Source organism: Pelodiscus sinensis, chromosome 29 (genome assembly GCF_049634645.1).
Source record: "Pelodiscus sinensis isolate JC-2024 chromosome 29, ASM4963464v1, whole genome shotgun sequence".
In the NCBI taxonomy this organism is placed as follows: domain Eukaryota; kingdom Metazoa; phylum Chordata; order Testudines; family Trionychidae; genus Pelodiscus; species Pelodiscus sinensis.
Genome location: NC_134739.1, coordinates 9,487,680 through 9,515,574, shown reverse-complemented (window position 1 = coordinate 9,515,574; position 27,895 = coordinate 9,487,680). Strand labels below are relative to the sequence as shown.

The 27,895-nt window shown below is 53.6% G+C and overlaps 1 protein-coding gene across 7 annotated transcripts in view; it reads right to left on the bottom strand.

The window, feature by feature from the left end:
* Nucleotides 1-27,895, bottom strand: part of LOC102463920 (zinc finger protein 385C) — a 222,628-nt gene that overhangs the window by 157,992 nt on the left and 36,741 nt on the right. For 2 of the 7 annotated variants that reach the window (XM_006130936.4, XM_075911605.1), the window contains exon 1: nucleotides 1,544-1,683. The exons of 2 other annotated variants lie outside the window; for them this stretch is intronic. In XM_006130936.4, coding sequence (XP_006130998.2) covers nucleotides 1,544-1,607 — 64 coding nt within the window. In that variant the 5' untranslated portion in view covers nucleotides 1,608-1,683. Of the gene's footprint in view, nucleotides 1-1,543; nucleotides 1,687-9,089; nucleotides 9,172-26,616; nucleotides 26,743-27,895 lie in introns of those variants that run through there. 3 more of the 7 variants (XM_025188595.2, XM_025188594.2, XM_075911608.1) reach the window with 3 other exon arrangements.

Below are 27,895 nucleotides of genomic sequence, written 5' to 3'. Positions count from 1 at the left end.
GGATAGACGTGGCCAAAGGCAGTTATCCTAGAAACAGGGAACGTGCCTCAGTTTATTTCGTAGACAGACTCAGCGTCTGGAAATGCCCTGGAAAGAGTTCTCTGGCTTTACTGTCTGAGTGCACGCTAGGGAGCTGAGAATGCCTCGGTTCCACACCCAGCTGTGACACTGACATTGGATCACCTTTGGCAAGTCCCTTAACCTCTTTGCTGGGTTTCCTATCTCACCAGCAGGGGACCCACCCACCCACCCACCCACACACACAGAGTTACAACAGAAAAGCGCAGGACAGTAGGAATGACCCACAACATAAAGCGAACAGAGCGAACACAATCCCCACTACATCACACCCAACAAAACCCTCAAGCTTTGTCTACACTGCGGCTTTTGCCGCAAGCACCTATGCAAATGAGTGCACCAAAACAAGCAACGTGGATTCTGGCATAAGGATCAGGCTCAAAATGGAGTTTTGCTCAAAAAAAAGTCCACACTGCTTGTTTTTGCCCAAAACCCCTTACGCAAAAATGGCTTTAATAAATTATGCAAATGAAGTGTGGTGATATGCTAATCCATGTTTCATTTGCATAGGTGCTTGCAGCAAAAGCCGCAGTGTAGATGTAGCCTAATATGCTGGTGCAACTGGAACACCTGGTCAGGTGCTCATGAACTGTGGTCATCTTCTTTCACAAGGAAAAGCTTTATTCCAGCCACATTCTCAAGACACACACCCCTGTGCCCTGAAAAGCTGCACGCCTGAGAATGAACCCAGCAGGTGTTCGATCAACTCCAAAGTCCTTGCTTAGAACTTTAAAACCCGTGGCTTAACTCTTAGTAACAACCAGGTCTGGTTCTCATCATTTGGAATTGAATCCAAATGACCCAGATGGAAGCAGCTGACAAAACCTTTAGCAACGGACGTTTAAACATTTTTAGAACGTTATTCAAAAACGTCCATCCGTGTATCGCCAAAAACTCACGAGGGAGCCAGGAATACACCACGAACCAAGAAAAACATTAACGGATGCAGCCCAAACTGTTTCACAGGATTGCTGGCTGGCAGTTTGTGCTTTGCAAAGTAAATCGCTGTTATAGCTCGTCAAGTGCTCCCATTAAAAGCAGTTTGCGTATAGTAAGTAATTAGCCGATATTTTATAGCACTCTGACGATGTAAAGCACTGTATAAGTGCTACTAAAGCACTGTGGAAGCACTATAACATCTTAACTTTTATATACACAGTAGAAACATAAACTCAGATTGACAGAGCAGGCATACGCTTACAGTTCAATGCAAGCCACTGTAAAACCCTGAAGGCTAAAGCCTCTCAGAACAGAAAATCCATATTAAATGCTACTTTGGGAGCGTTTCTTACTGACATCATAAAGGGTCTGGTCATTTCTCCCTACAATCACTTTCCTTGAGCAGCTTTTAGTGTCCTTGCCACCGATAGATTTCCAGCCAACTCATCCCCAGCTCCGTTCAGGACAAATGGCTTAAAAAAGGTGACATTTGTATCATTAATCTAATGCACTCCAAGGCTCTTACCTGAATGGCACCAAACAGACCGTTTTCCCTGCCCAGCTGCTTGCTGGCACCCCTCTCCTCCCATATGAGACAAGAGAGTTAGAAGAGAGGAGACGTTGCTCCGGCAGGCTCCGGGGGAGAATTTCTGACATTTGTCTCATATTGCAAGCAGCATCTGGGACGGGGTTCGATCACCATTAAATCAGCTGTTATCAGCAAGCTGCGAACAAAGCCCCAGGCCAACAGGGAAAGTTTGGAGCCTGCTTCACAACAAGTTTCCCTAAAGCCCTGAGCATCACATGGGAGACCAGGTGCCAGCTGGCAGGATACTGCAACTGTAGCAGTTACCTTGAGCCAAGACTGGGGACGAGGCACCTGCCATCCGCTCTCGGAGGGAGAGACTAGATGACCAGTCTGCCCCAAACGCACAGCAACTGGGACAGCCGTGCACCTGCCAGCTCCAAGCATGCCTAGGATGGAGGGGCGTGTACAGCAGGAGAACGGAGGTGCAGGGTCGGCTCTGAACCAGTTTGCCCCCCTTCTGCTGGTCCCTGGACACGTGCTTTCCCTAACAGCCCAGCACAGGGATGGATGGAGGCACCGCTTCCCCCTCTCCAGAGACCGAGGGAGATCTGGACACGTGCTACCAGCAGGACCGCTCCCTTCCCTGACGGCAGCTTGGCCGGAGTGGCCCCCCAGGGGTCCTTCCCCCACCCTGCAGCGGTTCCCAGGGCGAGAGCAGCCCAGGCGTAGTGGGGCTGGGCCAGGAAGGTCGGCACGTGGGAGGGGGCACGCTGCTCCTCAGCCTTGGGCCCATCTACACAATGGCCTAAGATGTACCACACCCGCCCTCTCAGTGCTGCTGGGGTCTCCTCCTCCTCCCCCGCCCCACCTCCACAAATACATGGGATTCAAGGACGGATCAACAATCCTGACAGTCCTGGTACCGCCTTGGTCTCCTCAGGACAGGGAGTGGCGTTTTGGTCCGGGGGTGTCCCAGGCAGAGCACAAAAAGGTCAGGCCGTGCGCATGGGGCCCCTACGGCTACCCCCATACTAATAAATCATGCTACTCTCAGGACTAGGGATGTGAACAGGTAACCGGTTAACCCTACCCCTTACCGGGTGGTGCTTCCTGGTTGTTAGGCTTGGGTTGTGAGTGACCTTCACTGGCTGCTGGCTGCAGCACGACACAGCGGGGCAGGGGATGAGTCATTATGCAAGGGGGCTTCGAACCTGTCTGACCAGTTATCTCCCAGGGAGCGGAACAACAGGAAGAAGGGGAGTGGAGCCCTGGCTGGGGGCAGGGCTGGAAGTGAGTGAGTTAGGTTTCTGGCTGGTTTCATGGAGGAAGCAGCCTAGGCAACGGGCTGGGATTTAAGGGCTCAGGCTCCCCCATCTCAAGGGGGGGCTGAGGCATCCTAGGCCTGCCCTGTAACCAGCTTACATTGTGCTGTGCTGTATCCTGGAGAAGCAATAAACTCCCTCTATTCTACTGTCTGGTGGAGTCTGTCCGTGCCATTACGGGGGTGCAGGAGACGGGAAAACCCCAACGCGCCGTCACAGCCGGTTAACCGGTTCCTCGGAGCAGCCCTGCCCATGATCTGCCACAGGTAGAGGGCTGCTCCAGCCCCACAGGGGCCAGGAGCAGAAGCTACCCCCTCCCCCCACTTGGGGCTGCTGGCTCTGGCAGCCCTAAGCTGGGGGGCAGAAGGGGCAGGAAGAGAAGCTGACCCCCCACACTTGGGGCTGCTAACAGACCCTGCTTTATCCGTGATTTTACATCCTTACTCAGGACAGACACGCAGTTAAATGCTCGAACAAGGTTCGACTCGCTCACACGCAGAGGGGGTCCAACAATGAAAACTGGGGTCCAGAGGAGAATTCCCCAAGGGGAGGGGGGCTGGGACCCTGTTGCACAGAGCTCTGACTGCCTGTGAGGACCAAGGAAGCCACTCCCATGATCCCAGCAACTGCACATGGGGACTTTGGCCCCTATCGACCAAGGATTTAGGGGCCCAGCTCCCACTGATTTCAACAGGAGTCAGGCACCTGAATGCTTTGAGGGTCTGGCCTTGTCTCCTGGTGGTCTCCCAGTGGTGGGTATGGTGGAAAACCCTATGACCGACTAAACAGCTAAGGAGCCTCAAAGGTTACGTCTACACTACATCTGGGAGTGAGCCCCCAGACAGATGCGGCAGCTCCGGCTCTCCCAACGGCTGCCCTCCTCCAGCCTGAACAGGCTATTTTTTGTCCTATAGCAGGAGCCACCTATGCCCGAGCCAGGCTCTAAGACTCACTGCGGCGGCGTTCTTTTGCAGTGTAGACACACCCTGAATCCCCAATCTCGTTTATTAAGAAATGAGACTTCTTAGTTTTTTGCAGAGGGATTTCTACCCTCCCCCGAACACAGCAATCTTGACGATCAGCAATCAGACTTGGTCTAGCAGGAAACTTGATTGTGACTAACGATTCCACAAGTGACAAACAGAGAGACAGGCCTCCAACCTAATTAGACTTTCCCCTTCTGTGGGAGGCTTAAATTCACTGCAACAGACTTTATTTACAATTACAGAGTGTGCAGTGACATATTTATCTCCTTATTCTACATCTAACGTAATTACCACCCCCCCCACCCCCCAGGCTTGCCTAATAAATCTGCTATATATTTGAGAGAGTTTATCTGTATGTACATGCCTGTCTGTCTGGTCAAGAACTCCTCCTAAACGGTAAGAGGTAGGCTTACTACATTTGGCAGGCGGCTTCCTCTTATCGTTAAAGCAAGGTCAGGGTTTGGTTGTGCCAGGAAAATGGCATGGGCCTGGAATGGGATTGCTTCTCAGAAAACCATACGGAAAAGAGACAGACTCACCAGGCAGATGAAAGGGGCTGGCTGGGAGGCACATCTCCCCACCCCCTCTGGTACTGCCCCAGCTCCAAGCCACCCACTCCCCAAGCACCCAAGGGTGGGGGAGGATGAAGCTCTCTCCACGATTTGTAGGGGAATATTGCTGGCTGTTTCCCTTTGTCAGGGAGTGAGGGGAAAGTGCACAGTTTGCTCTAGCGGGGGAGTGCAGGGGGCAGAGGAACCTGGATTTGCCCCAGCCGGGGAATATGTACCCCTCCCTGGCTGCATCAGCTGGAGCTGCAGTGGCCACGGAGAGGTGCTTCTCACCTGGCCCTGAGCTGCTGCGTGACAGACCCCAGCAACGCCGGGTCAATCTCATTGTAAATAATACAAGATTCATTTCTTAACCAAAGAGACAAGGGGTCCAGTTCCGCTAACTGAGCTTCCCAAAACGAAAACCAACAAAGCAGAGCTGAAAAAGTCACTGGGGCCATGGCGGCTGCTCCTTCTCGGACCTAGGAACATCGCGGGTCAAATCCCGTCCCTCAACAACCTCTGCGATTCCAGCCAGAGATGCCGAGGAACAGAGCTCTCCCCCCGACAAACAGAGCAGAACGCCGTGATCCTAGCACACACGGGACCCTGCGCCGACACACCCGTGTTGCTATGAGCTGATGATTGTTGCCAGCTCTTGTCTGCACATCTCCGGTCGGGCCTCTGCGAGGGCTGTCTGTTCTCAGCGTCCGCAGGGTACCAGTGTGGTGTGGGTTGGCTTCAAGACAACAGGCCAGAAGGAGACTCCCTGGATATAAGGACCACAGCAGCATCCATGCAGGCAATGCTGGGAGCTTCTACCCAGATCTGGGTTATGACATGGGATAGGGATGTAGACGATGAAACGGTTATCCAGTAAGCATCAGCTTTACCGGCATGCTTACAGGGTAACCACTTAACCTGAGGGCCCAGCTGGCAGGAGAAAACCCCTCCCCTACGGCGGCCCAGACAGCAGGACCCAAGCCATCGTGGGCCAGTGGGGCAGAGCAGCCCCTTAGCCCATGGGGCCAGAACAACCCATGCAGCCTGCAGCGTGATGGGGCCAGGGCCGGAGCTGCCCAAGCTACCCACGGCCTGTGATTAACCGATTGAACAAATTGTTAACCGGTTAACTATTTCAGGCAGTTTTTACATCTCTAACATGGGGTGGGGGTAGGCCCTGACGCAGGCCCAGTCATGATCACCTGGTACTTTGTGTATCGACACCCAGGTGACACCAAACCCCTTTGCGCTGGTGTACACGTTGGGCATCGGAGACCTGAAGTCCTCGCTGATTAATCAGCTTCATCAAGGACCAGCAGGAACCAAAGGGACCAGGGTAAAAGAACGGGAGAGTACATGATCCGGTCAAAGGACAGGCCAAGCCTGCGGGACTTTATTTTTGCTGTATAATAGTTCCCTTCTTTCCCCTGGCAACGTGTGAGACTGGAAAACAGGGGTCCTGCCTGAACACAGACAGACCCTGGAAACAACGCACATCTCCCTGCCAGTGACCGGGGGAAAGTAAGAGAGCTTGTTAGGGAGTCCAAACGGAGCCACAAACATTACTGCAGCATGGAAAGGCAGAAGCGGAAAGATGGAGAAGAGAAAGACCCCTCATCCAGGCTGGCTACTGTCCCCTTTGCACCTCTGCTCGGCAGAGATTGCAGACAAGGACACACACTGGATAGTACGTTGAGGGCAGGCATCACGAGAGCCTTGCAAGTCTGTCAGCACAAAGCAGAGCAACCACGGCAGCCTCAGCAATCTAAGCCGAGGGTTTTCACACTAGAGGTCGCACCCCAGGACTGGATGGTAGAATGTCGGGCGCTGGGTCTCAGTGCTGCAGGGGGATCAGGTGGCCAGTGTGGGTGTTACGGCAGCAACTCCCTGCCCGTCCTGGCACCGCAGAAGCATCCAGCAGCAGGCCCGGTTCCTAGGTGAGAGGGGCAGAGCGCACAGGGCTCGTGCACTGCTCCTGCCTCAGGCACTAGCCCCACACTCCCATTGGCTGGAAACCTGCTGCCGGCTGCTTCTGGGCGCAGCCTGGTCTGCAGTGCCAGGAGAGGCAGGAAGCTGCCTTAGGCCCCCTGCTGCACCACTGCCTGGGGTAAGCCCCTCCTGCCACAGTCCCCCCAAAGCTGAAGCCCCCTCCTACGGCCTTGGCCCCACCTTGGAGCCCACACTCCAGTCAAGTTCCGCGGGGTCATCGGCATCAATGATTTTCTTCAACTGAGAAAAAGTTTGAAAACCCCTGGGCCAGTCTACCTTAGCAGAGTGCTACAGCACTGCGCCCCAGTGGGGAGGGCTTTGAACTGGAGGGTGGTGCACAGGTACCATCCCTAGTGTCCACACTCAGGGATTGCACTGGCAGGGTGCAAAAATCCACGATACCAGCCACCTCTCGCAGTCTTCACAAACCTTTCCCGAGCATCTTTAAACCTGCAGGAGAAAGTGGCAAAAGCTGCAGGTGCCTGGCTTCAGAGCAGCATCTTTTCCCCCAGAGATCCAGAGCACCTTGCTTCCATCTTGCTCAGCCTTTGTTGGTCTCGGCCGTGGTCAGCAACCTCCTGGCAGAAAACCTGCCCCCTCAAATCAGGCTGGCTGGCAGTCCAGGGGCCTGCCTCTGTGTCACTGACTCCAGAGCTCCTCCGGTCCTTAACCTCAACCGCTGTATCAGAGGCAGCAGTGCAGGGTGGCAGGTGGATCCGCGGGGGCTGGACCAGGAGCCGCATGGAGCCAGTTGGGTAACCAATAAGCTAACGTCCAGACTGCAAGAGAGCACCAGTAGGGCAAGAGACTGCGGGGCTTGTGCTATAGCACCAAAAACAGCAAAGAGGCTGGAGAGAGGCTGTTCTCAGGGGTGGCAGATGGCAGAACGAGGAGCAATGGGCTCAAGTTGCAGGGGGGGGGGGGAGGTCTAGGTTGGATCTTAGGAAGAACTATTTCCCTAGGAGGGTGGGGAAGCACTGGAATGGGTTCCCTAGGGACGGGGTGGAATCTCCATCCCTAGAGGTTTATAAGTCCTGGCTTGACAAAGCCCTGGCTGGGATGATTGAGTTGGGGTTCATAGAATCATAGAATACTAGGACTGGAAGGGACCTCGAGAGGTCATTGAGTCCAGTCCCCTGCCCTCATGGCAGGACGAAATACTGTCTAGACCATCCCTGATAGACATAAGAACATAAGACCATAACCACGGCCGTACTGGGTCAGACCAAAGGTGCATCTAGCCCAGTATCCTGTCTGCCGACAGTGGCCAGCACCAGGTGCCCCAGAGGGGGTGGACCAAAGACAATGATCAAGCGATTTGTCTCCTGCCATCCTTCTCCAGCCTCTGACAAACAGAGGCCAGGGACATCATTTCTATTCCCTGGCTAATAGCCTTTTATGGACCTAACCTCCATGAAATTATCTAGCTTCTCTTTAAACTCTGTTATAGTCCTAGCCTTCACAGCCTCCTCTGGCAAGGAGTTCCACAGGTTGACTACACGCTGTGTGAAGAAGAACTTTCTTTTATTTATCTAACCTACTCTTAAATAACTCCAGAGATGGGGATTCCACAACCTCCGTAGGTAATTTATTCCAGTGTTTGACCACCCTGACAGTTAGGAACTTTTTCCTAATGTCCAACCTAAATCTCCCTTGAGGTTGATTCTGCTTTGAGCAGGGGATTGGACTCAATGACTCCTGAAGTCTTTTCCAACCTGAGGATTCCGTGTTCCCCTCCGATAGGGGCACAGCATGGGCTGAACGGTCGTACCACCTTCCACACGGCCGGGGGCCATCGATCCTTGGGGGTTTGGCCGGAGGAATCCTTTGATTGCTGTAATGTTTTTACAGTTGATGGCACGGGGCTGCTCCCCGCCGTCCGCGCCACCGGCCTCTTAAAATAGACGAGAGATGTGCAACCTGATGCAGCCACTGTACATGCCTTGGCCGCACTGCTCCTTCAAGGCTCTGCCCAGTGGCTACAAACAGGTTTGAAAATCCCCCTGAAATTAAACCCTGACACTACTTGGGCGATGGCAGGGCTCCTCCTCTGGAAGCCGAGTTGGCTCTGGTCCATACAATAAAGGCATGACCTTCACGGCGACCCACGCATTAATCCAGAAATAATGAGACTGACACTAAAACACATGATAAGGGATTTTTTTTTTAAGTTCTAGGAATCTGCTCTTCTCGGTGTCCCATTCGTAGTAATCCCCACACAATCTCGTTAGCGGCTCTCCTTGATTGCCTAGCCACTTAGCCAGGTAGGGCCATGTGTTCCCCAGGCTGGAAACTCTCCGTAAGCAACACGGTGAGAGCGGCTGGGTGCCCAGCGCTTTAAAATGTGGCCGTGGGGCCACGTCCGACGAGGGGTGGAGATCTCAGCCCCTGAACAGGTCAGGCTGGAGGCTTGCAGAATCACGCCCCAAAGGAAGGGAGCTTTGTAAGCTCCACAGAGGAGGTCAAGCCACACGGTCGGCAGGACACGACAGAACCTTTCTCTTTGAAAAAGCCTTTCCACTGTAAAATGCCACAAAAAACACCCTGGCGGCTCCACATCTTAACCCTCAACTCCGTCACCACTTCTACCCACAAACCCCAAGCCTGATGCGGCCTTTCACCCTGAATGCCTACCCCCTGTCACCCTCTTGGACTCCCCCCCTGCAAAATCCTCCACCCTATGCCAGAGTCTTACCCTGAAAAGGAGACAGGCCAGAGACTCCATGATGTCCGCTAGAGACTTTGCCATAGTTAGTGATTTTACTCTGGGAGGCCAGATGCCATGGTGATGGGCAGCACTCTAGAACCCTAACATATCTAAAGCAGCCACGAGTCACTGTCCTGTCAGCCTTGTACAACCCCAGGGCCCAGCCCCGATTCCACTCAGGGCCTGATCTCCATGCTTCAACAACAGGGATTTGGACAGCCATCACCCCTTTCCCCCTAGAGCATTGCTGCGGATTTTGATTGGGGGGGGGGGGGTCACTCCACATTTACACGGGCATAAAGGAGATCAGAATCAGGCCCATGGTCAACAGCGCTGTAAGTGGCCAATGCTTTTTGGAGGCTCACCAGCTGACTTGAGCCCATGACCCTGTCCTCCCCAGGTGAGCGCCCTATCCCCTAGGCCATGCGGGAACCTGCCCCGCCACCTTACCATCAGGGCGCCCTTTATCCCTCCCGTCCTGGGGCCATGCAGCTTTTGGCCGTCCCGTCCCGACCCAGGGCAGGCAGGACTTCCAAAAGTCCCGACAAATGGCGCCTTTTAAAAATTTCTCCCAGAGGCACTGAGCTCCTGCTGCTCCCGTTAGCGTCCATTGGAACCATAGGTGCTCCGCACCTCTGAACAGCAGGCCCAAGGCACCCAACACCTCTGGGCGCTTTGGGAACCATGTGGCCCCTGGCACGATCAGCCTCACCCCGACTGAGCCCAAGCAGTGGTGTCATCCATTAGAAATTACTCGCAGGAGACACAGCCGCAGTGGTACGAGCCCCGCAGAGCTGATCTCGTTACCGAATAGTTTCCATTAAAACACTGCAAAGCAGCCCCTGGTATCCATGTCAATAACCTGTATCCTTGGAGAACCTGCTAGAACTATTTTCCTCTCGACAAAATACAGGCAAATGTATCCCCCCCCTCCCCTAAGGAAACCAATTTAGAATGATGATACGCCCGTCTTGTCGGGCGCTCCCCCTGGGTGCTTTGAAGATGACATCAATATACACCCAGCGTCCATGTTTGCCAGAATCAGAGCGAGATGATCCCATTAAACTTTCAAAGTCTGACTTCAAAAGGAGTGCCAACTCATATTCCTTATTACATGAAGCCCCGGCTAAATTTCCCTACAGTTATTTTTTTGGGCCGGGCCCGTTTCAAGAGGCTGAGCTGGGCCAAGCGCGTTCTCATGCAAACAGGACATGCAACGTCTATTTTTGAGCGAGCAGAAAAATTGTAAAAAACGCGTGGACTAGCAATAATGTCGGCCCGGCCTGCAGGCACGAAGCGCCACGACGCACCTGTTAGCCACGAGACAAACGCGGGGGCTGGGCAGCGTGTATTGTACCGACTTCCCCGCCCACCCACATGCGAGTGCCCCATTTGCAACAGTTCTACGATTTCCAACTGCATGTGTCGCTTGTAACCGTAGACAAGGGTCAGCCTCACTCTGGCGCTGGCAGCCGTTCCCAGCTCCATAAAGCAACGTATCAAACACCCACGGAATCGCCGAGAATACCACGGTGACCCAGCCTACAGAGAACCAGCAGCTCTCCTAGTCGTGCACTTTGCTGGCCACTACAGATGCCAGGGCCTCCTGATCCTTGCTCATCACAAGACCACTGCACAGGGTGACGGAAAGGAATCCAATTTGGGGCCTGAAGGGCCAGGGGGAAGCTCGCAGGGGAACATTTTGGGGAATTAACTTGCAGCTGTAGCTCCTTTCCCAAATGTGACTTTATCAGTATTAAGCACATGAGGAGCTCCACAGACTGCCAGCCCCAGCTCCGCCACTGATGTAGTGAGTGACTCTGGGCAACTGAAGTCATGCCAGACCATGGATGCTGCTGGACCAGAGAGTGCCAGATTAGAGAGGTTCACCTGTACTCCCCGTCTGTCTATATCTTTCTGTTTCCTTGTCTTCTACTTAGATTGGTAGCTCGTTGGGACAGGGGCTGCTTTTTTGTTCTCTTTATACAGTGCCTAGCATAGTGGGGTCCTGGTCTGTGACCGGGACTGCAGGGTGTGACGATAATATAAATAAAGAACAACAGCTGCACAGAAAAGCATGAAAACCTTACTCTAGCTAAAAAGCCGAATAAAGAGAACCCCACGTTGACCAGGCTTTCTAAAATCTCGTGGTTTTGGAGGTAGGGGGCTGGCTCGTGATTTCTGAACATATGGGATTGGTGGCACTGAGTTGCACCCCAGGGTGGTCAATTTCTTCTTTGTACGGATGTCACAAACTTTACCTGACAACGTCCTTTCCAGAAACAAAAAATGTTCCCATGAATTTTTCAAATGCCTAAAAGGGTGTTATAAGGAGGAGGGAGAAAAACTATTCTCCTTGGCCTCTGAGGATAGGACAAGAAGCAATGGGCTTAAACTGCAGCAAGGGAGGTTTAGGTTGGACATTAGGAAAAACTTCCTAACTGTCAGGGGGGTTAAACACGGGAAGAAGTTGCCTAGGGAGGCTACAGAATCTCCATCTCTGGAGATATTGAAGAGCAAGTTCGATAGGCATCTATCAGGGATGATCTAGATGGTGCTTGGTCCTGCCGTGAGGGCAGGGGACTGGACTCGATGACCTCTCGAGGTCCCTTCCAGTTGTAGCATTTTAGGATTCTATGAATGCAAGAAAATTAAACAGGTCGAGCAATTTGCTTTCATATTCTCCTCACGATGTTCCCCACTAGCCCTTTACTTCAGCCTTGGTGAAGCCCCCGCCAATCAGCGCTCTGTGCCATGCAGGGTCTAATTTCAGATGTTTCACTGGCTGACTACCCCATCTGCTGATCCGGGGAGCAGTCATTTTCCACAAAGACAGAGAGTGGAAGAAATAATTCATTTTGTTTGAGCTGTGCAGCGGACGCCTTGTCACGTCAGCTCTCTGACAGCCCCATAATACAAACACAGACACTCGCTGGGCGCCTCAACCCATCGGGATCAAAGAGACGGTTTCAGTCAGCAGCAAAAAAAAAAAAGAAGCAGCTAAATCAAAGTCTTTGCTTATCTTTGCTTATGAAAGAAACGTGTGAAAAAGGCTTCCTGCCAGGCAATTAGTAACCAGCATCTGAACTACTTACTGCACACGCACCGATCTCTCCACTGGGTTTGTTACTATCTTTATCCCCATGCTATAAATGCAAGCAGGTGGGCCCCTGCTCAGAGTGCCCTCAAAAGCGGGCCAGTTCTGGCATCACTCAACCAAGGAATTAATTACTTTGGAGCAAGCTTTTTTGTGGTGCGGGCAGGTTGCTTGAATCCATTAAGGAGGCTTTTGAGTCTGCTGAGGGAGACCAAAGGCAAACACTGACCGGACCAGAGCCCTGCTTCTCTCTCCTGAATCCGAGCGACCAGTCTCGGATGCTTCAGAGCAAGGGGCAAGAAGAGATGCATTTATGGGTTAACCTGCCCCCGGAGCAAATTTCCCCTGAGCCCCTAGCAGCTAGAGTCTGGATCAGTGGCATAAATTGGGGACTCTCCTCTGCCAGATGCGCCACCTCATCGCAGGGGTGTAGCCATGGGTGGGCCTGAGTTTTGTACGTAGGCCCACACCCCTCTAGCCTGCCCAGTGAGCCAGCCTGGAAAAGGGATTGGGGAAGAGGGGGAAGGGCTTATCCTGCTATGTCCCGGCGTTCCAGCCAGGAAGCAGGGCCAGGACTTGCTCCCTTCTGACAACTCACTGAACCAGGGCCCAACAGGGTTGTGGATTTGCTTCAAGACAGAGTCGATGAGGCATAGCTGCTTTTATTAATCTTACTGCGTCACTACTGTTACAGGCTTAATGCTACCAGATGGTTACACTGCTACTGCAAAGGAGTACACCAATAAGCACAGGCAAAGCAATGCATAAAAGAGTAACAGGCGCTCGGAAATGCTTACGCCTCTTCAGGCCTGTGGGAAGTCCCGTTCTAGTTACCTCACACCAGGCTGCAGTGGATGTGGCTTCAGCTGGGGGACCCAGGGCACCCTTTGAGGTCTAGGTCCCTGGAGAGACTCAATGGACATAGGACTCCCTACACTAGTTATACTACAGTTGTTTTTCCAGGTGTAGACGTACCTGGCTCAACGCCATTCTTATCACTTTTATAAGTGGAGACTGAGGTCAAACTTGCTTACTGCTCAGTTAAACACTGGTCCCCAACATTTCTGTGCGGCCGCTGATTGAACAGGGCCACCCCCGCCCCCGGGCGCATGGGCGGTGCCTGACCCCTGGGCGCACAGCATATGGGCAGCATTGGTCCTGGGCGTGCAGCGCATGGGTGGCCCCGCCCCCAGGTGCGCAGCGTTTGGGTGGTCCTGCCCCCGGGTGCGCGGTGCAAGGGCTGTGCTGGCCCCGGGCATGCGGCATATGGGCGGTGCTGGCCCTGAGTGCGCAGCATATGGGCGGCCCCAGCTGCAGGCGCGCGGCACAGGAGTGGAGCCAGCGCCGGCCCCGGGAATGCGGCGCATGGGTGGCGCCGCCCCCAGGCACGTGCACGGCCCCGCCCCCGGGTGCATATGTGGCCCTGCCCCCGGATGTCCTGCGCGTGAGCAGCCCCGCCCCCGGGCGCCTGGCACCCGGCAGCCCTAAAAGGTTGGGGACCACTGGCTCATTAGTTTCCCAGCTCAACGCGTGGGTTAAAGCTAATAAAGTCCAGCTGGCTTGCAGGGTCCCAAGTCATGCTAAGCTGGGAAAAGCAGGGATGGAAACTTCCATCCCAGGCCTGCTAAGCTGCAGGACCTACATATGATTTTCATGTGGCTTACCCCCCATCCCATTCCCTATTCTTGCCCACACACCTGGAGTCGGGGGACCCACCCGAGTGAGCCCTTCTGGACACACCACCGCCCCACCGCCCAAAGGAGGCTGCAGCGTCACTGGGTGCTCGGAGAAGAGCAGAGCTCACAGGGAACAAATAACCTCGACAAAGCAGGAAGCTGGTGTCCGATGCATGTCTAGCTACCAGGATTCAGCAGCGCTCAGCCTAGCTAGGGCCCAGGGTTTCCACTAGAGTGAGAAGACAATGAGTTTCCTGGAAGTGGAGACAACAAGAATCTAGGCTCCTTCATCCAAGGGGAAGCACTTATTCTCCAGCAGAGATTCCCACCATCAGAGACCCTCCCTCCACGACCTTCCCACCCCTGCTCCACATCCGTTGGGATCAGGAAACACGAGACAGAGCTGACGCTGCAGCCTGGGATGAAAGCGCCCCGTTTGGGATGTCTGCAGATCTGGGCTGGGCCGCCAGGCACAGCGGACGGTAGACGTATCACAACAACGCCCGGAGACTCCGTGCCCAAGCAGGGTCCCGTTGGACTAAATACTGCACACGGCTAAGAGTCAGCACTTGCCCGCCAGAACGTACAAGCGATACAAGGCAAAGGGGGTGGGGAGGGAAAATGCCCAAGGGAGTTAGGTTCCTACATCACTCGGAAGCTTTTAGAGGCTTGGAGTCAGAACGCAGAGGTGTTGGCTAGATCAGAAAGCAGGGCAGGGGGTGTGCTCTGAACCTGCAGCTTGCTTCCCTCTTAGGCTGTGTCTAGACTGGCAAGCTTTTCCACAAAAAGTGCTTTTGCGGAAAAGCATCCTGCCAGTCTAGACGCGATTTTTCCGAAAATGCTTTTAATGGAAAACTTTTCCGTTAAAAGCATTTCCGGAAAATCATGCCAGTGTAGATGTAGCCTTAGTGTCTGTCTATACAGCAAAAAGCCCCCCCAAGGAAAACCCAACCCTGGAGCCCCAGCCTGACCAGGAATGTTCACACTGCTACTTTTAGCTTGGTAGGCGGAAGCCCGGCCCGTCTCCCCACTTTGCAAGGGGTCCATATAGGAATGGCATTCAATGCTGATGAACAACAAGCCTGGCCTTAAAAACTCCCGATGGTTTTAAAGACAGTGGGAATCAGCCAGATGAATCTTCATTCCCACAACACCCTGGCTCCCTTCACCCACGACTGAACAGCAACCTCCGGTGGGGAGGTTGGCCGGTTCACAGCCATGCAGCAACACAGCAGCCGAGCCAAGCCAGGGAAGGCAAATGCTACATGATGGTGTTGAAACTCCAGTGGGGAGTTTGAATTCAAACATACTCCATAGAGATCCCTTGAACTAACCCCTTATCCTTATTGCTGGACACTTCATTCTCCCTTAACAACCAAGCCATTAATTCAGCAATGAAGGATGCAACACCACCTATTGGTCTTTGTTTAAAGAAATGTGGGATATTGATTAAATGTCTCCCATTAACATAGCACTAATTTGGCCACGTCCGGGCTGAGATGGCACTCTCCTCCAGAGACATGTACTTTAACCAAGAGGCGGACTCGCTTTTTATTTGCACTGCCTCAGAAGAGGAAGACATTATATAGTTTTCCTTTTAACGGGTTTTATTCACTGCCACTGTTCTTTACTGAGTCACCATTAGGGAAGTGAGAAGGGAATCGGTTAACCGGTTACCGAGTAAGCATCATCCTTACTGGGTAAGTTAATTGTTACCAGGGAGCCGTTGCCGCTTCTGGCTCGGTGCGAGGCTGCTGACTTCCAGCCCATGAGCCTGGGAGCAGTAGAGTTGAAAGTCCTGGCCAGAGCGGTCTCTGCAGGACACTGTGGGAATCCTCCAGAGACCAAGTACTTTGATTTTCACAGCTCTGCGCCTGCACTACTGTAAAGTCGGCCATGTAAGGTCGGATTTAGCATCCCTCTTAGTGAAAGCAGGAGCACCATAATTGACTTTAATGGCCTTTAAAGTTGACAGAACGGGGCTGGGGGTGTGGATTCACTGTTTAGAAATGTGACCTAATGTGGCTAATTTCGACAAACTCCCAGTGTAGACCAGGCCTGAGTTACTTTCACCCCTGCACACATGAAAAATTCTGCAGCCAAGAGAATTTATAAGTGTGCCCGCGGGGGAGGTTATTGCTGGCTTCTTCATTGCTTTCTGGTGCAGGAAACATTTCAGCAACGGGCTAATTCCATCCCACCCACAGCTTTTAACATCTACAACCTGAGAGCTTCGGGGCCACCTGGACCTCTGCTCCCCCTAGTATGCGAGAACTCTGCTGGCATTGGCTGCCTCTCATACCTCATGCAGGCTGCTAATGCCTGCTAGCTCTCGGTCAGGCCCCTGGTGGGACGGGACTGTATAAGCCAATGACGGTATTTGTGCAGCGGAATTATTAAACCTTCTAGGCCATGATGGAATCCCTCAGGAGTCTTAGGGACCGCACAGCCATTCACACTCTGGAGAGACAATGAAACAGGCATGGGCTTTCTTAAAGGGATATGGTGCAGGTGTTTACACAGGAGACCCAACATAATACACCACCAGAGCCCCCGCCTGCTCCCCAGCACAATCCACCCTCCATAGCCCTCACCTGCTGCCAAGCACCGTGCATCCCAGAGCCTGGGAGCTGGCGTGTTCCCACAGGGCTGTAACAAGGATTTTGAAGGGATGCAACTGGAGATTCTGAAATTCCAGAAAGGGCTGGAAATCAAGGAGCGACTGCCCCATTCACCACAGGCCACAGGCGATGACAAAGAACGGACACACAGAGCAGCTGCCAGGGAGAGAGCGGGTGGGTTGCGGAGTTGGCAGGGGGAGCAAGAATGGGAATTTATTTAACGTCTATAAAAGGGGGGCGGAGGCCCAGAGTGCATGTCAGGAGACAGCAGACCCCTGGCCCCAGCAGGGTGGAACGCTGCACTGTTAGCGTCACCCCGGTGGTACTCAGACATCTGTGGCCTTTATCACCCCGCTGGCGTGACACCCTGCACCTCTTCCGTATCCTAGCGCCTCCCTGAAGCATCATTTTCAGGGAGAACCAAATGCCGACGTTTCTCTTTTTCTCAGTGGCCAAAGACAAAAAGGAAAAAAGAAAAGCCCCAAATCCCAGAGCTGAGCCCTGCACAAGCAAAAAGCAGGAACCATTTTGAACATTTTTATCCAAGAACTCTTTACCGCTTTTCCACCAGCTCTACTGAAATTGCACATAAACCCAGGGATGCTAAGCCAGGGAGCTATTTGGCATGGGATTAAGTCCAGCCTAATTCAAAATGGGACTTTTTGATACCCTGAGAATCTAATAATCAAATCTACACAATTTCCTCACAAAAAAGGTCTGGCAAAATCACGCAGCGGGATCAATGCCCTTTTGCCTCAATTCATTTCCAACTCACTTGAAAAGCCAATTGGTCTTTGTACGGCTAAGAAGCCATCGCTGATGGGCAGCGAAATTAAACGGGGTTCTTCAATACGTTGCCCTTTGGCTAGAGGTTAAATGAAGGGGAGGGATTAAAAACTGTAGTTTAATCAGTAAAATCTTTCTAGCGTGAATTAATCTCCTCGGCTTTCCAAAGTGTCTCAGCTTTCTCCGTTTACTTTCAAATATCGTCATTCAAACTCCCTTTTGGAACTGGCTTTACTACTATAAACCCCAGGAATGGGTAACATACCACTTGCTAGAACAAGGAAGACTTAAGCTTTGCATGGAGTCAGGCCAGCCAACTGGCAAAGGCTGCCTGCGTAAGAGGAAAAGCCTGCGTGTCCAAGTTCAACTAGAAACCCTTAGCTAACGCAAGGCCAAAAGGAAGCAAGTATCCGCTGGCAGTACAGGTGACGGCTCCAATATTTGGGTTTGGGCAGCACTCATCATCAGGTTGTTTAATAGGCTCCAACAGTTCCGTTTCCTGCTCAAAAGTACCATATTCATGAAAAGAGGCTTGTCTCCCTGTCCCACCCAAAAAGAGGGGGGGCATTTCCTACAGATTCTCCGAGCTGCTTCCTGCCAGTCCAAGCCATATCCAAACCAGCCACCCTACAGCGCCGAGAAACTCCCAGCAGATCTGTAGCCTAACCCCAGCTCAGACAGTGCAAACTCCGATTTCGGCAGGGTTCGGGCAGAACCCAGGTCATGGGAGCTATTGTAGCAGGAGTCTGACCAAGATACAATCTACATTTTGAGCTCTGTGCAACTTCCTCCTGCTTTTACCTACATCCTGTTATAGCGCCGTGGAAATCATGCCCCTCCCCGGAAAAACTGGCCTCGTTTGGGGTGACGCGCAGCCTGGGTGGATACCACAGCCCCATACAGGCTGTGCCCCCCTCACTAGGTTGTCTCACTGGTGCGCCTGATTACTCCGACAGGCAGTGTTGCCTAGTGGGCAGGGCACTGACTGGTCTGGATTCGGTTCCCAGCGGTGGCACTGATTGGCTGGGAAGCCACTTCTCCCTGTGCTGTGTTTTCTCTCCACCCTCTGCCTGCCTTGTCTGTTTGAGTGGTGAGAGCCATGGAGCAGGGGCTGTTTCACCCGGTGTGCGTACAGCACCTAACACAACAGGATCCCGATTCAGATGGGAGCTTGTAGGACCTACCATAATATCACTCCTAAGAGCCCTATTACTGCATGGCGTACTAGGTCCCTAAGCACAGTCTGTTGACCCAGAAGATTTCCAGCACGAAACGCCCCCTCATTTCCTCACCACCTGGCTAATGAGCCTGTCCCAGTGAAAGCGTCTACACGCGTCTTGCCACCTCTTTTGAACCGGATCATTAAACAGTCAATGCTGAGCTGGGCCAGTGGGTGCAATGCTACCGCCCGCGCCTCTTTGCCAGCCTGAAAACCCTCCGTGACCCCTAAACTCCTTGACAATGGCCACAGCAAACGGCAAACTTCTAGGGTTACCAGGTGGCTTAAAAAAAAAAAAAAAAACGGACACACTTGATCTCTGATGGGGGTGGGAAGGGTCACTGCTGGGAGGGGAGCAGGGCTGGCTGGGAGAGGGTCTGGGGGAGCAGACCAGTCAGAACCAGACACGTGGCAACCCTACCTGAGAGTTATTAAGCAAAAAAAATAAAGAAATAAAAAAACCCAGCATGGCCTCTTTAAGAACAGGGCCCGGTTGCTTAGGTTTGCCAGGTGTCCAGTATTGACATTTTAGGTCTCCGGTATTTTCTGAATTTTTTACCAGCCAGGAGGTGAAAATACCGGACTGTCCGGGTCAATACCGGACACCTGGCAACCCTACAGACTCCCCATGCTGGAGTGAGTGAGGGGTGGGTTCCAGGCATGTTGCCAACCTCTCTGCAGGCCTGAGTCAACACGCAGGGTACCGGCTGATCCGGTCCCACTGAGTACTAGCAAAGTGTTGCCAGGGGAGACTGTGAAACCTGCTGAGTAGGGCAGGACCCTCACAGCTCTTAGCGATGAGCATGCGTAATGCTAACGGGTGGAACTGAACCTGGGACCTCTTTCAGCTAAGGCTGTAGACTGAGCAAACGCATTCTCTCTCTGTAAGCGGTCTCGGAGCTACTCCACAGGACAGTCAACCACACCCTGTCGGTGTGTGTTACACATGCTCCTGAGCGGACGGCCCCCACCTGCAGACTGAGCCGCCTGTGGGGACCTACTCAGCTCCCCACAGGGGGTCCAGCCAGGTTCAGAACCCCCAGATCCTCCCAGGGAAAGGAAGGGCTAACCACAGTGCACAAACCGGCACTGTGCTCTGTCAGCGCCTGTCCCCACACACATAAGCATCCCGTGAAGCTCTGCCAGGAATTCCGGCTTTTGTCCTAAAACGCTGCAACGTTTCTGGGTCCGTGCAACCCAAGGCAACTCTCCTGGTTCACCCGGGCAGTGTTTGGAGTTGCTAGGTTGCCAGGAGACCTGCAAAGCCCGGCTGATGTAGGCCGGGCTCTCCTTGGTCATTGCAGGATGCTGACGGGCAAGCAGGCCTTGCCGCCTCCTTTCTTCCCCCGAACCCCAGTGCTTAATTTGTACTGAAAGAGGTGCCAGTTTTGTACATACATGACTCATGCAGCAAGTCCAGAGGTGCCGGCACTGTGAGCCGCTGGGCTGAAGGGTGCTGCGGCTCAGCCCTATGGGGCCCAAGCCCTGCCGTGCCCAAAGGTACTGGGGGCTCAGCTCTGCTGGGCCCAGAGGCTCCGCCCTGCCGGGCCCAGAGGTAGGGTTGCCAGGTGTCTGGTTTTCGCCTGGACAGTTCAGTATTTTTGCCTTCTGTCCAGTAAAAAAAAAAAAAAAAAAGAATACCAGACATGTAAAATGTCCGGTATTTTCAGTTTTCCTTGGACGGAAGGCCGGCGGCATCTGTGAGGGCAAGGGGAGCGAGGAGCATGGTAATTTAAAGGCCCAGCGGCCTTTTTTTTCCTCAAAAAGCTGGCCGGCAGCATCTGCGAGGGCAGGGGGGAGCGAGGAGCGTGGTAATTTAAAGGCCCAGCAACCTTTTTTCTCTTTTTTTGCGTAACAAGTTTGGTCTCCTTTTTTTTTCCCCCTCAACCAATTTTTCCCTGCCCGTTCAGGATTTTTTGTGAAGGTATCTGGCAACCCTACCCAGAAGTGCCCAGGCTCCGCCCTGCCAGGCCCTGGTAAAACTTAAGCACAGCCTAGCCCTCCCCATATGATGTCACACTTGTTGCCCCAGGATGTCACAGATGCTTGACTGTGCACGATTCACACAGGAGGAAGAGGCTGAGTGGAGACAGCTGCTCCTGCAGACACACCCAGACGTACCCAGTTAGTGCCAACAATGGAGAAAGGACACGCAGGGATGGTCCATTAAATCTGGGTACCACAGAGGAAACAGTCTTTCCAATATTCTTGCTGAAAGCTGCCCATCAGGTGCCAGCACCAGCCAACAGACAGTATTGTCCAGGCACTCCCCGCGACAGGACCCTGGAAATACGAGGGAGCGGCAAAGCAGCCAGAGCTTACAAGCCCTGCTGCCTGCCCCAGGATGCACGATCCTCAGGCAGCACAGCCGGGCTGAGCCACGCTGAGGAGTGGGCACCCTGCCACCCGCACAGACAAGAACGAGCACAGGCAGCCAAGAAACAATCATGCAAAGTGCATGTGACGTGTGTGCCGTGGGCTGGAGTCCCAGCTGGGAATGTGCAGAGCCCCTGATTTCAGGTTTGACAGGGGAGTCTCCCCCAGAGCTAAAGCCAACAGGCTGGCAGGTAGCAGAGCTACAGAAGGGCACACGGGAGTAAGGATGTTAACTAGCAGTTAATTGACAAGTCAAGTAGTCGATGGAATTTCTAGTCGATAGGCACTTCTGCATTCTTCCTTAGAAATGTACAAGAGCCCCTGGAACTCCGCATGCAGCCCAGGGCCAGCGGGAAGTCCGGCTGACTCCGGGATGCACGCAGGTGCCAGCTTTGAAATGCACAAAAGTCCCCAGCGGGAGCTCTTGCACATTTCAAAGCGGCAGCGCAGCATGGAGCCCGGAGTCAGCAGGGGACTCAGAGTCTCCCGCTGACTGCAGGCTCCATGCTGCATTGCCACTTTGAAATGCCACGCTGGAGCCAGGGTCAGCTGGGGAGTCCCCAGCTGACTGCGGGTTCTGCACAGCATTTCCACAGAACCCAGGCTCAGCTGTGCAGCGCTGCCACTTTCAAGTACCCTCTGTTCCTCTCCCCCCGCCATGCTCCCTCTATCTGACAGGCAGCAAGGAGGGGAATCGGATAGTCGACTAGTCTTTACCATCCCTACATGGGAGCGGACATCCAAGAGGGCCACAGGCAGGCAGATCCCTCCACTCCAAGAGACTCTCGCGTCTAAGGAGCACTGCACTCTCCGGCAGTGGTGGGCAACCTGCGGCCCACTGGGGTTCTGCGTGGGGCCCACAAGGCATTTTGTTTGCCCATGTGCAGGGTTTCCAGCATGGACGGTGGGTGATGGTACGATTGGGGGAATCAAGCCCCCAGCCCCGCCCCTTCTGCCCAGACCCTGCCCCTCACAGGAGCCAGCCTCCCCCAACACCACAAGGAGGTGAGATGGCCTGCGGTCCTACACTCCCCGCACAAGCGCATGGGGAGGGTGGGCACTTGGGGGCAGCAACACTCCGCCCCCAGTACACCAACAACAGGCGTCCTGGGGGCGGAGTATCGGTGGGGCAGGCTGCAGGTCTGGGAAAGCGCCGGCTTTTCCCCACCTATTACACCTGCCACCCCTGGTTGCCAGAATCCACTGGTTTCCGTTTGCATAGGGTTTTCCCTATCGGTATCACTAAAGAGACACACACAAAACGCAAGGGCCCGGGCAGCGAGGGGCCGGCCAATTGCACACAACTCTGGTGGTGAGAGCTGCGCGCTCTGTCTGCGTCCAATCCCAGCGCTGCACAACCCACAAATTCTGAGCTCGCCAGCGCAGCGAGCAAACCTCCCCTATCCTGGGAGGCCGTCTCGGTTCTGTCAATCTAGCAGCCACCGAGAGGGAGGATGCCACGCATGCGGCCCACTCCGTAGCTCAAGTGGCCCATGCCTGCTCTCCACTCCCCACGAGGAGAAGCCATGCTGAACAGGGGCCGCCCATGGGCTCCTCTGTGCAGCATGCTCCAGAGAAGGCGAAGCCCCTTGTGCACAGGGAGTGAGGGTCCGGACTGGCTGCAGAACTGCCCTGATTAGCCAGGCCCGACTCGCTGAACGGCACAGAGCACAGGCGACCCCCAAAGGGCTAACAGGGAGAATCCCACAGAGGCTGTTTGCGAGACACTGTCAATAGGACAACACCCGAAGGCCAGGCCTGAAAACGCTGCCGGGAGTCAGCCACACAAACGGGCCTTTTCTGGTTCTTCCACGTGGCAGCGACACGCGGAAGGAGGAAGCGCTGAACGTCGGGATCACCGTCCAGGAGACACAGTCAGGCTACGTCTAAACTGGCAGCTTCTTGCAGAAGAACTGTTTTGCGGAAGAGTTCTTGCGCAAAAAGTCTTCCACAAGAGGGCGTCTACACTGGCATGTGCTTTTGCGCAAGAGTGTCTATGGCAGTGTGGACGCTCTCTTGCGCAAGAAAGCTCTGATGGCCATTTTAGCCATAGGGGGTTTCTTGCGCAAGAAATTCATGTTGTCTGTCTACACTGCCCTCTTGCGCAAGGGGCTTATTCCTTGTGGGGAGAAGAATAACTCTGCTGGAAGAAGCCCTGTTTTCCGACGCTAGACTGTAAATTTACTTGCGCACGAACGCGCGTGCAGCCTAGACAGCTGTTCTTGCTCAAGAAGCCACCAGTGTAGACGAAGCCTCAGTGACTGTTCGGTGCAAGAGGCAGGGCTTTGTCAAGTCAGGACTTAAAAACCTTGAGGGATGGAGATTCCACCCCCTCTCCAGGGAGCCCATCCCAGCACTTCCCCACCCTCCTAGCAAAATAGTTTTTCCCAATATCCAACCTAACCCTCCCCCACTGCAACTTGAGACTTACTCTTGTTCTGCCACCTACCACCATGGAGAATTAGGGTTGCCAGGTGTCCAGTTTTCACCCAGACAGTCCTTTATTTCTGGCCCCTGTCCGGTAAAAAAAATACCAGACAGAAGGCCGCTAGGGACATTCTTGCCCTGCTGTGTCTGTCGTGGGGAAGCAACCTTTTTTTTATTTTGTTTTCTGGGAGGGGGGAGGGGGGTGTTTGGTCAACAACTTTCCTCTCCTGCTTGCTTCTTTTTTTTTTTGCTTAACAAATTTGTGTCTCCTTTTTTTGGTGAAAGCATCTGGCAAACTTACTAAGAATGGCCTGTCTCCATCTTCTTTGAAACCCCCTTCAGGTAGTTGAAGGCTGCTATTAAATCTCCCCTCACTCTTCTGTAGACGAAATAAGTCCCGACTGAAGCAAAGCCAAACCCATTGGCCCATTTCTCACGGAGGGTACCCAACAGCCATCCACACAGACCCTTGTGGTTTCTGGTCCCTCCCAACCCCAGCTGCATTTAAATGGGCACCTCAGAGCATTGCCTGAGCCATTCGGCACCTGCATCCGACCAGAGCCAGCTACTGCCTCTTGCTTTACACCCGCAACAGTAAACATGCAAAACCAGCGATACCGGGAGAACACACTCTTTGGGCTGGAGTGCACGTCGGAGCCTGGTTTATGAGCTACTCCCTGTTCCTCATTCTCACAGAGGGTTTTCTGCTTCGAGTGGCAGGTGTCTGGCACACACACCCAGCCCCATCCGTGAGCTGTTCAGTTTGGCTGGGCTGCAGACAGTGCGGAAGAGGTATTTATAAAAGTCACGTTCATGGGATGAACTGAAACTACCCTGCTCAGGTTTTTATTCCAGATCCCCTCCCTGGGATTTCCAGAGGCCGACACAGTGCTTGCCTCTGCATGGCATTTTTCAGAAAACTTTTTACTACAGCTGACAAAAAGTCAGTGAAACGCCAAAACTTTTGTTGTTTTCATTGACTTTTTTCTTCAGCAGTTTTCACAGTTTCATCAAAAAACAAAAACAGTTTTCAGCCCCTAAAAGCAGAGCATTTTTCAGAGTGGTTTGCTTTTTCCCCAGGCGAGAGGGTGGATGGGAAGTCGTCAATTAAAAAATGAGCATTTCATAGAAAACGATCACCGTCTGCAAACTTTCAGTGTCGATGGGAAAAGTTATTTTTCCACTAAACACGTTTCTAACGGAACATTCTGACCCATCCTACATTTTATCCTAAGCGCATCCGTTTATAACGATAAAACTTACAAAACTAACAATCAAAAGGGACTTATTGGAAGTAACTAGCCTTGATAGGAATTGCATAAAAAGGACACAAGAGTATATTTGTGCGGTAGCATGACATACCGTAACTGCTGATACTACCAAATCCAGGCACTTATTCTGGGAGTTTCTGCTATTTCAGGTGGGCTACAAAGTTTTGAATGGAACAGGGCCATGTGGAACTCCATGGATCTTAAGCATCAAAAGCAAGAGGGCATGAAGCAAAGCTAAGGAGTGATGGGGAGGTTAGCGAAATGTATATGTGGACAGCAGACAATAATATTAATACGCTGCTTTTCCAAATTACCATCAATCCCAGGATCTCAAAGCACTTTTCACAATCATTTACTACATCTGCTAAACTTCTGAGAAGGAAAAGCAACTCACCAGGCATCCTGCAGAGAATATTTGACCAGAAGACAGAACCCACTTGAGCACGGTCCTTTTACAGTGCTAGCAAGAAAACCCAGGAGTTCTGACTTCCCGGCCTCCCATTCTAACTAGCAGAGCTTGCTCACGCCTCACCCAAGAATTACAAACAGGACCCAGCAGTCCTGGCTCTGAACATCCACTGAACCCACCAAAAATTAACCGTAAGAGCAACTACGGAATTTTTCAAGAGAAAACTTTTTTTTTTTAAATCCAAAATGTCATTTCCTCAGCGTTGAAACTCTTCATCGAAACGCCTCGGTTTCCGTGAAATTCTTCTCGGGATGGAATTCCAGGGTGGAAGAGAGACAAAGTCTTGGGCACTTCCTGGGGACGTGGGAGAGAGACCCAGATTCGAGTCTGTGCTTTGCTTGATTTCAGCCTGGTGGCTTCGCACTGGGCTATCCTGGGAGGCGGAGAGAGAGGTTTTCCCACCAGAAACACGGAAAGCTCCCAGCGTCATCCTGCTGCAGGGCAAATCCAGACACCGACCCCTTGACGTCTCCCGCCAAGAGGGAACCTCGTTTCCCAGGAGGCCTTGCAGCCAGCACACATGGGAACAAAGAGCTTGAGGAGAGGTCTCCTCTACGTTATTGGTCTGGGCCCTACCATGGGGTGAGAGATGGTCCTTGTGGGGCTTCGTCTGTGGTTTGATTCCCTCCCACGTGCTCTTGCGGCCGTCTGGGTTGCCGGTGTCACCGTCTCATTCTCCACTGAGCGCACGGCGCCCCTCTGTGATGGGGATCCCCCGCTCTCAGGCCTCTCCAAGCCTGTGGCGGGTTTCACCCAGCCCCCCAGTTCCTGCCAGGACTGCCCGAACCAGTTCTGACACGACACTCTCCGGAGGGTCCTCGCTCTCCCGCCTGCTGAGTGCTCCGTGGGTTCATTGAAAGGGGGAGGGTGACCCCGTTAACACTGCATGGCTTTGGCTGTTCATTGATGCCAGAGCAATTGTCTTGCCTTCTTCCTTAGGCTGGGGAAGCAACTCTGGCAGCCCACAAAGACCCGCACCGCTGCCGTACGGACCCGAACGAGGGGCTCCTCCCCGTCACAGCAGCGGGGCGCCAGCAGGGTGGGGGAGCAACCTGAGAACCGGCCATGGTTCCTGCTGCTCTGCCATTAGCAGAACCCAGGAGTCCTGACCGCCCCTCCCCCAACTTCCCCTGCTCACTCCTCGCCTAAAGATGGGACTAGTACACCTCCTCCTTCCCGCTCTAGCTGGTAGGTTACACTGCCCTCCAGAGGCAGGAGCAGAACCGAGAAGCCCCGACGCCCAGCCGGTCCCCCGCCCACAGCTCTAGCCCACCAGATCTCCACTCCTTCAAGCAGGAAAAACATGTGCCACGAACTCCAGAACTTGCCTTCATGCTGCAGCATCACAGACGTACTGAAGTCACAGCAGCTCCGCGGGTGGGGATGGGGACTCCCCCTGCTGGGCACTGCTCACACACACACACACACGAAAATCAGCCCCCACCCCAAAGAGCTGGCATCGACCCGCAAGAGAAACAAGCAGACCCAGACCGTGGGAGGAGGCGCACAAGGGACCAGCTCTCGGTCGGGACACCAGCTGCCTCACCGTCCCGCGTCTATTTAAGAACCGCACCTTGGCTCCTGACGCCGCCGCCTCCGGCACTATCAATCAGCGCTCTTCGTTAAGGAGCCATCGTTCACTGAGCATCTCCCGGGGCAGCCGGGCGTGCGCGGTGCCCGATGATCCATGTGGAGCTGGGAGCCGCGGAGGCAGGGGCACAGTGCTTTATTTCCTTCAGTCACGTCAGTGTAACACGACGAGAATGCTGGCTATGCACCCTCAGCAGCACACTTAATGCCGGCTGAGAAGCTGCGAGTGACTAAAACTGGGGGGTGAATTATTAGTGACTCAGCCGACGATTTTGCTCCTCTGGTGGCTTTTTTTAGCACCGCGTGGACAGAACTTACTCTGCAAACCCCTGCTGGGCACAGCCACTCGCTGCTCTCACTTGTTCCCTAAGCTTTCAGCAGCCCACAATCCAGCCCGAGATCTGAGCTTAAACCTCGTCCTCCGAGCCAGAGGCTCATGCACAGCACAGGGGCAGCGACCGGAGCCGGGACACAGCGACCGGAGCCGGGATACGCATTCCCCACAGCACAGACGCGGCTTGTCAGTTCCACCATTGATGGGCCTGTGGTTCCCAGGGATGCCAGCATGTTGTGGTCCACAAAGAACACTACACGGCCACCCACGCTTGCTTTTGGAGCTTCCCCCTCGCCCGCCACTGCCCGGTTGCTCTGGCCCATGAGGCGGCCCTAGCAGCCTGCCCACGAGAAACAGAACCACACAAGCATACAGTGGCATCACGGCGTAACTCAGGTGTTAGCGGCTCAGTGGCTTTCCTGGTCTGCACTCCGCACGCACGAGGCTTTTCTGTTGGGAAATAACATTTCCCAGGACAAAGATGCTCTGTGTGGCTGTGCCGTCTCTCCCTATGTGTCCGTGCAGCACCAGGACAGGGGGGTATTGGTTCTGTTTGGAGCCACATTCCCTGCTCCCAAAGTACATCTAAAAAAGAACAGAGACCTGCCCAAGTATTAGATAAGGACTCACCTTGAGCGGCATTACCGCAGTCTTGCACTCCTGGTAAGGTTGGCCGGCTGCACCCTGCTGCGATCAGTGTGGCCAGCTCACGGGATTTTATCTCAAGTGCCCTACAGTTCGAGGTTTCTCTTCAAATCCCTGTTCCTGCAGTCAGGTGACTGCACGAGTTTCTCAGCTTTTCTCTATGAAAAGCAGCCTCCTTCCCAGCCCTCGGGGTTCTGGAGAAAAGCTTAGCAGCCTGGTTCCTAACAGGCTCAAAGGCCAGGAGGCAAAGAGACAGCAGCCAGGAGCAGCTGTTTGCAAAGTC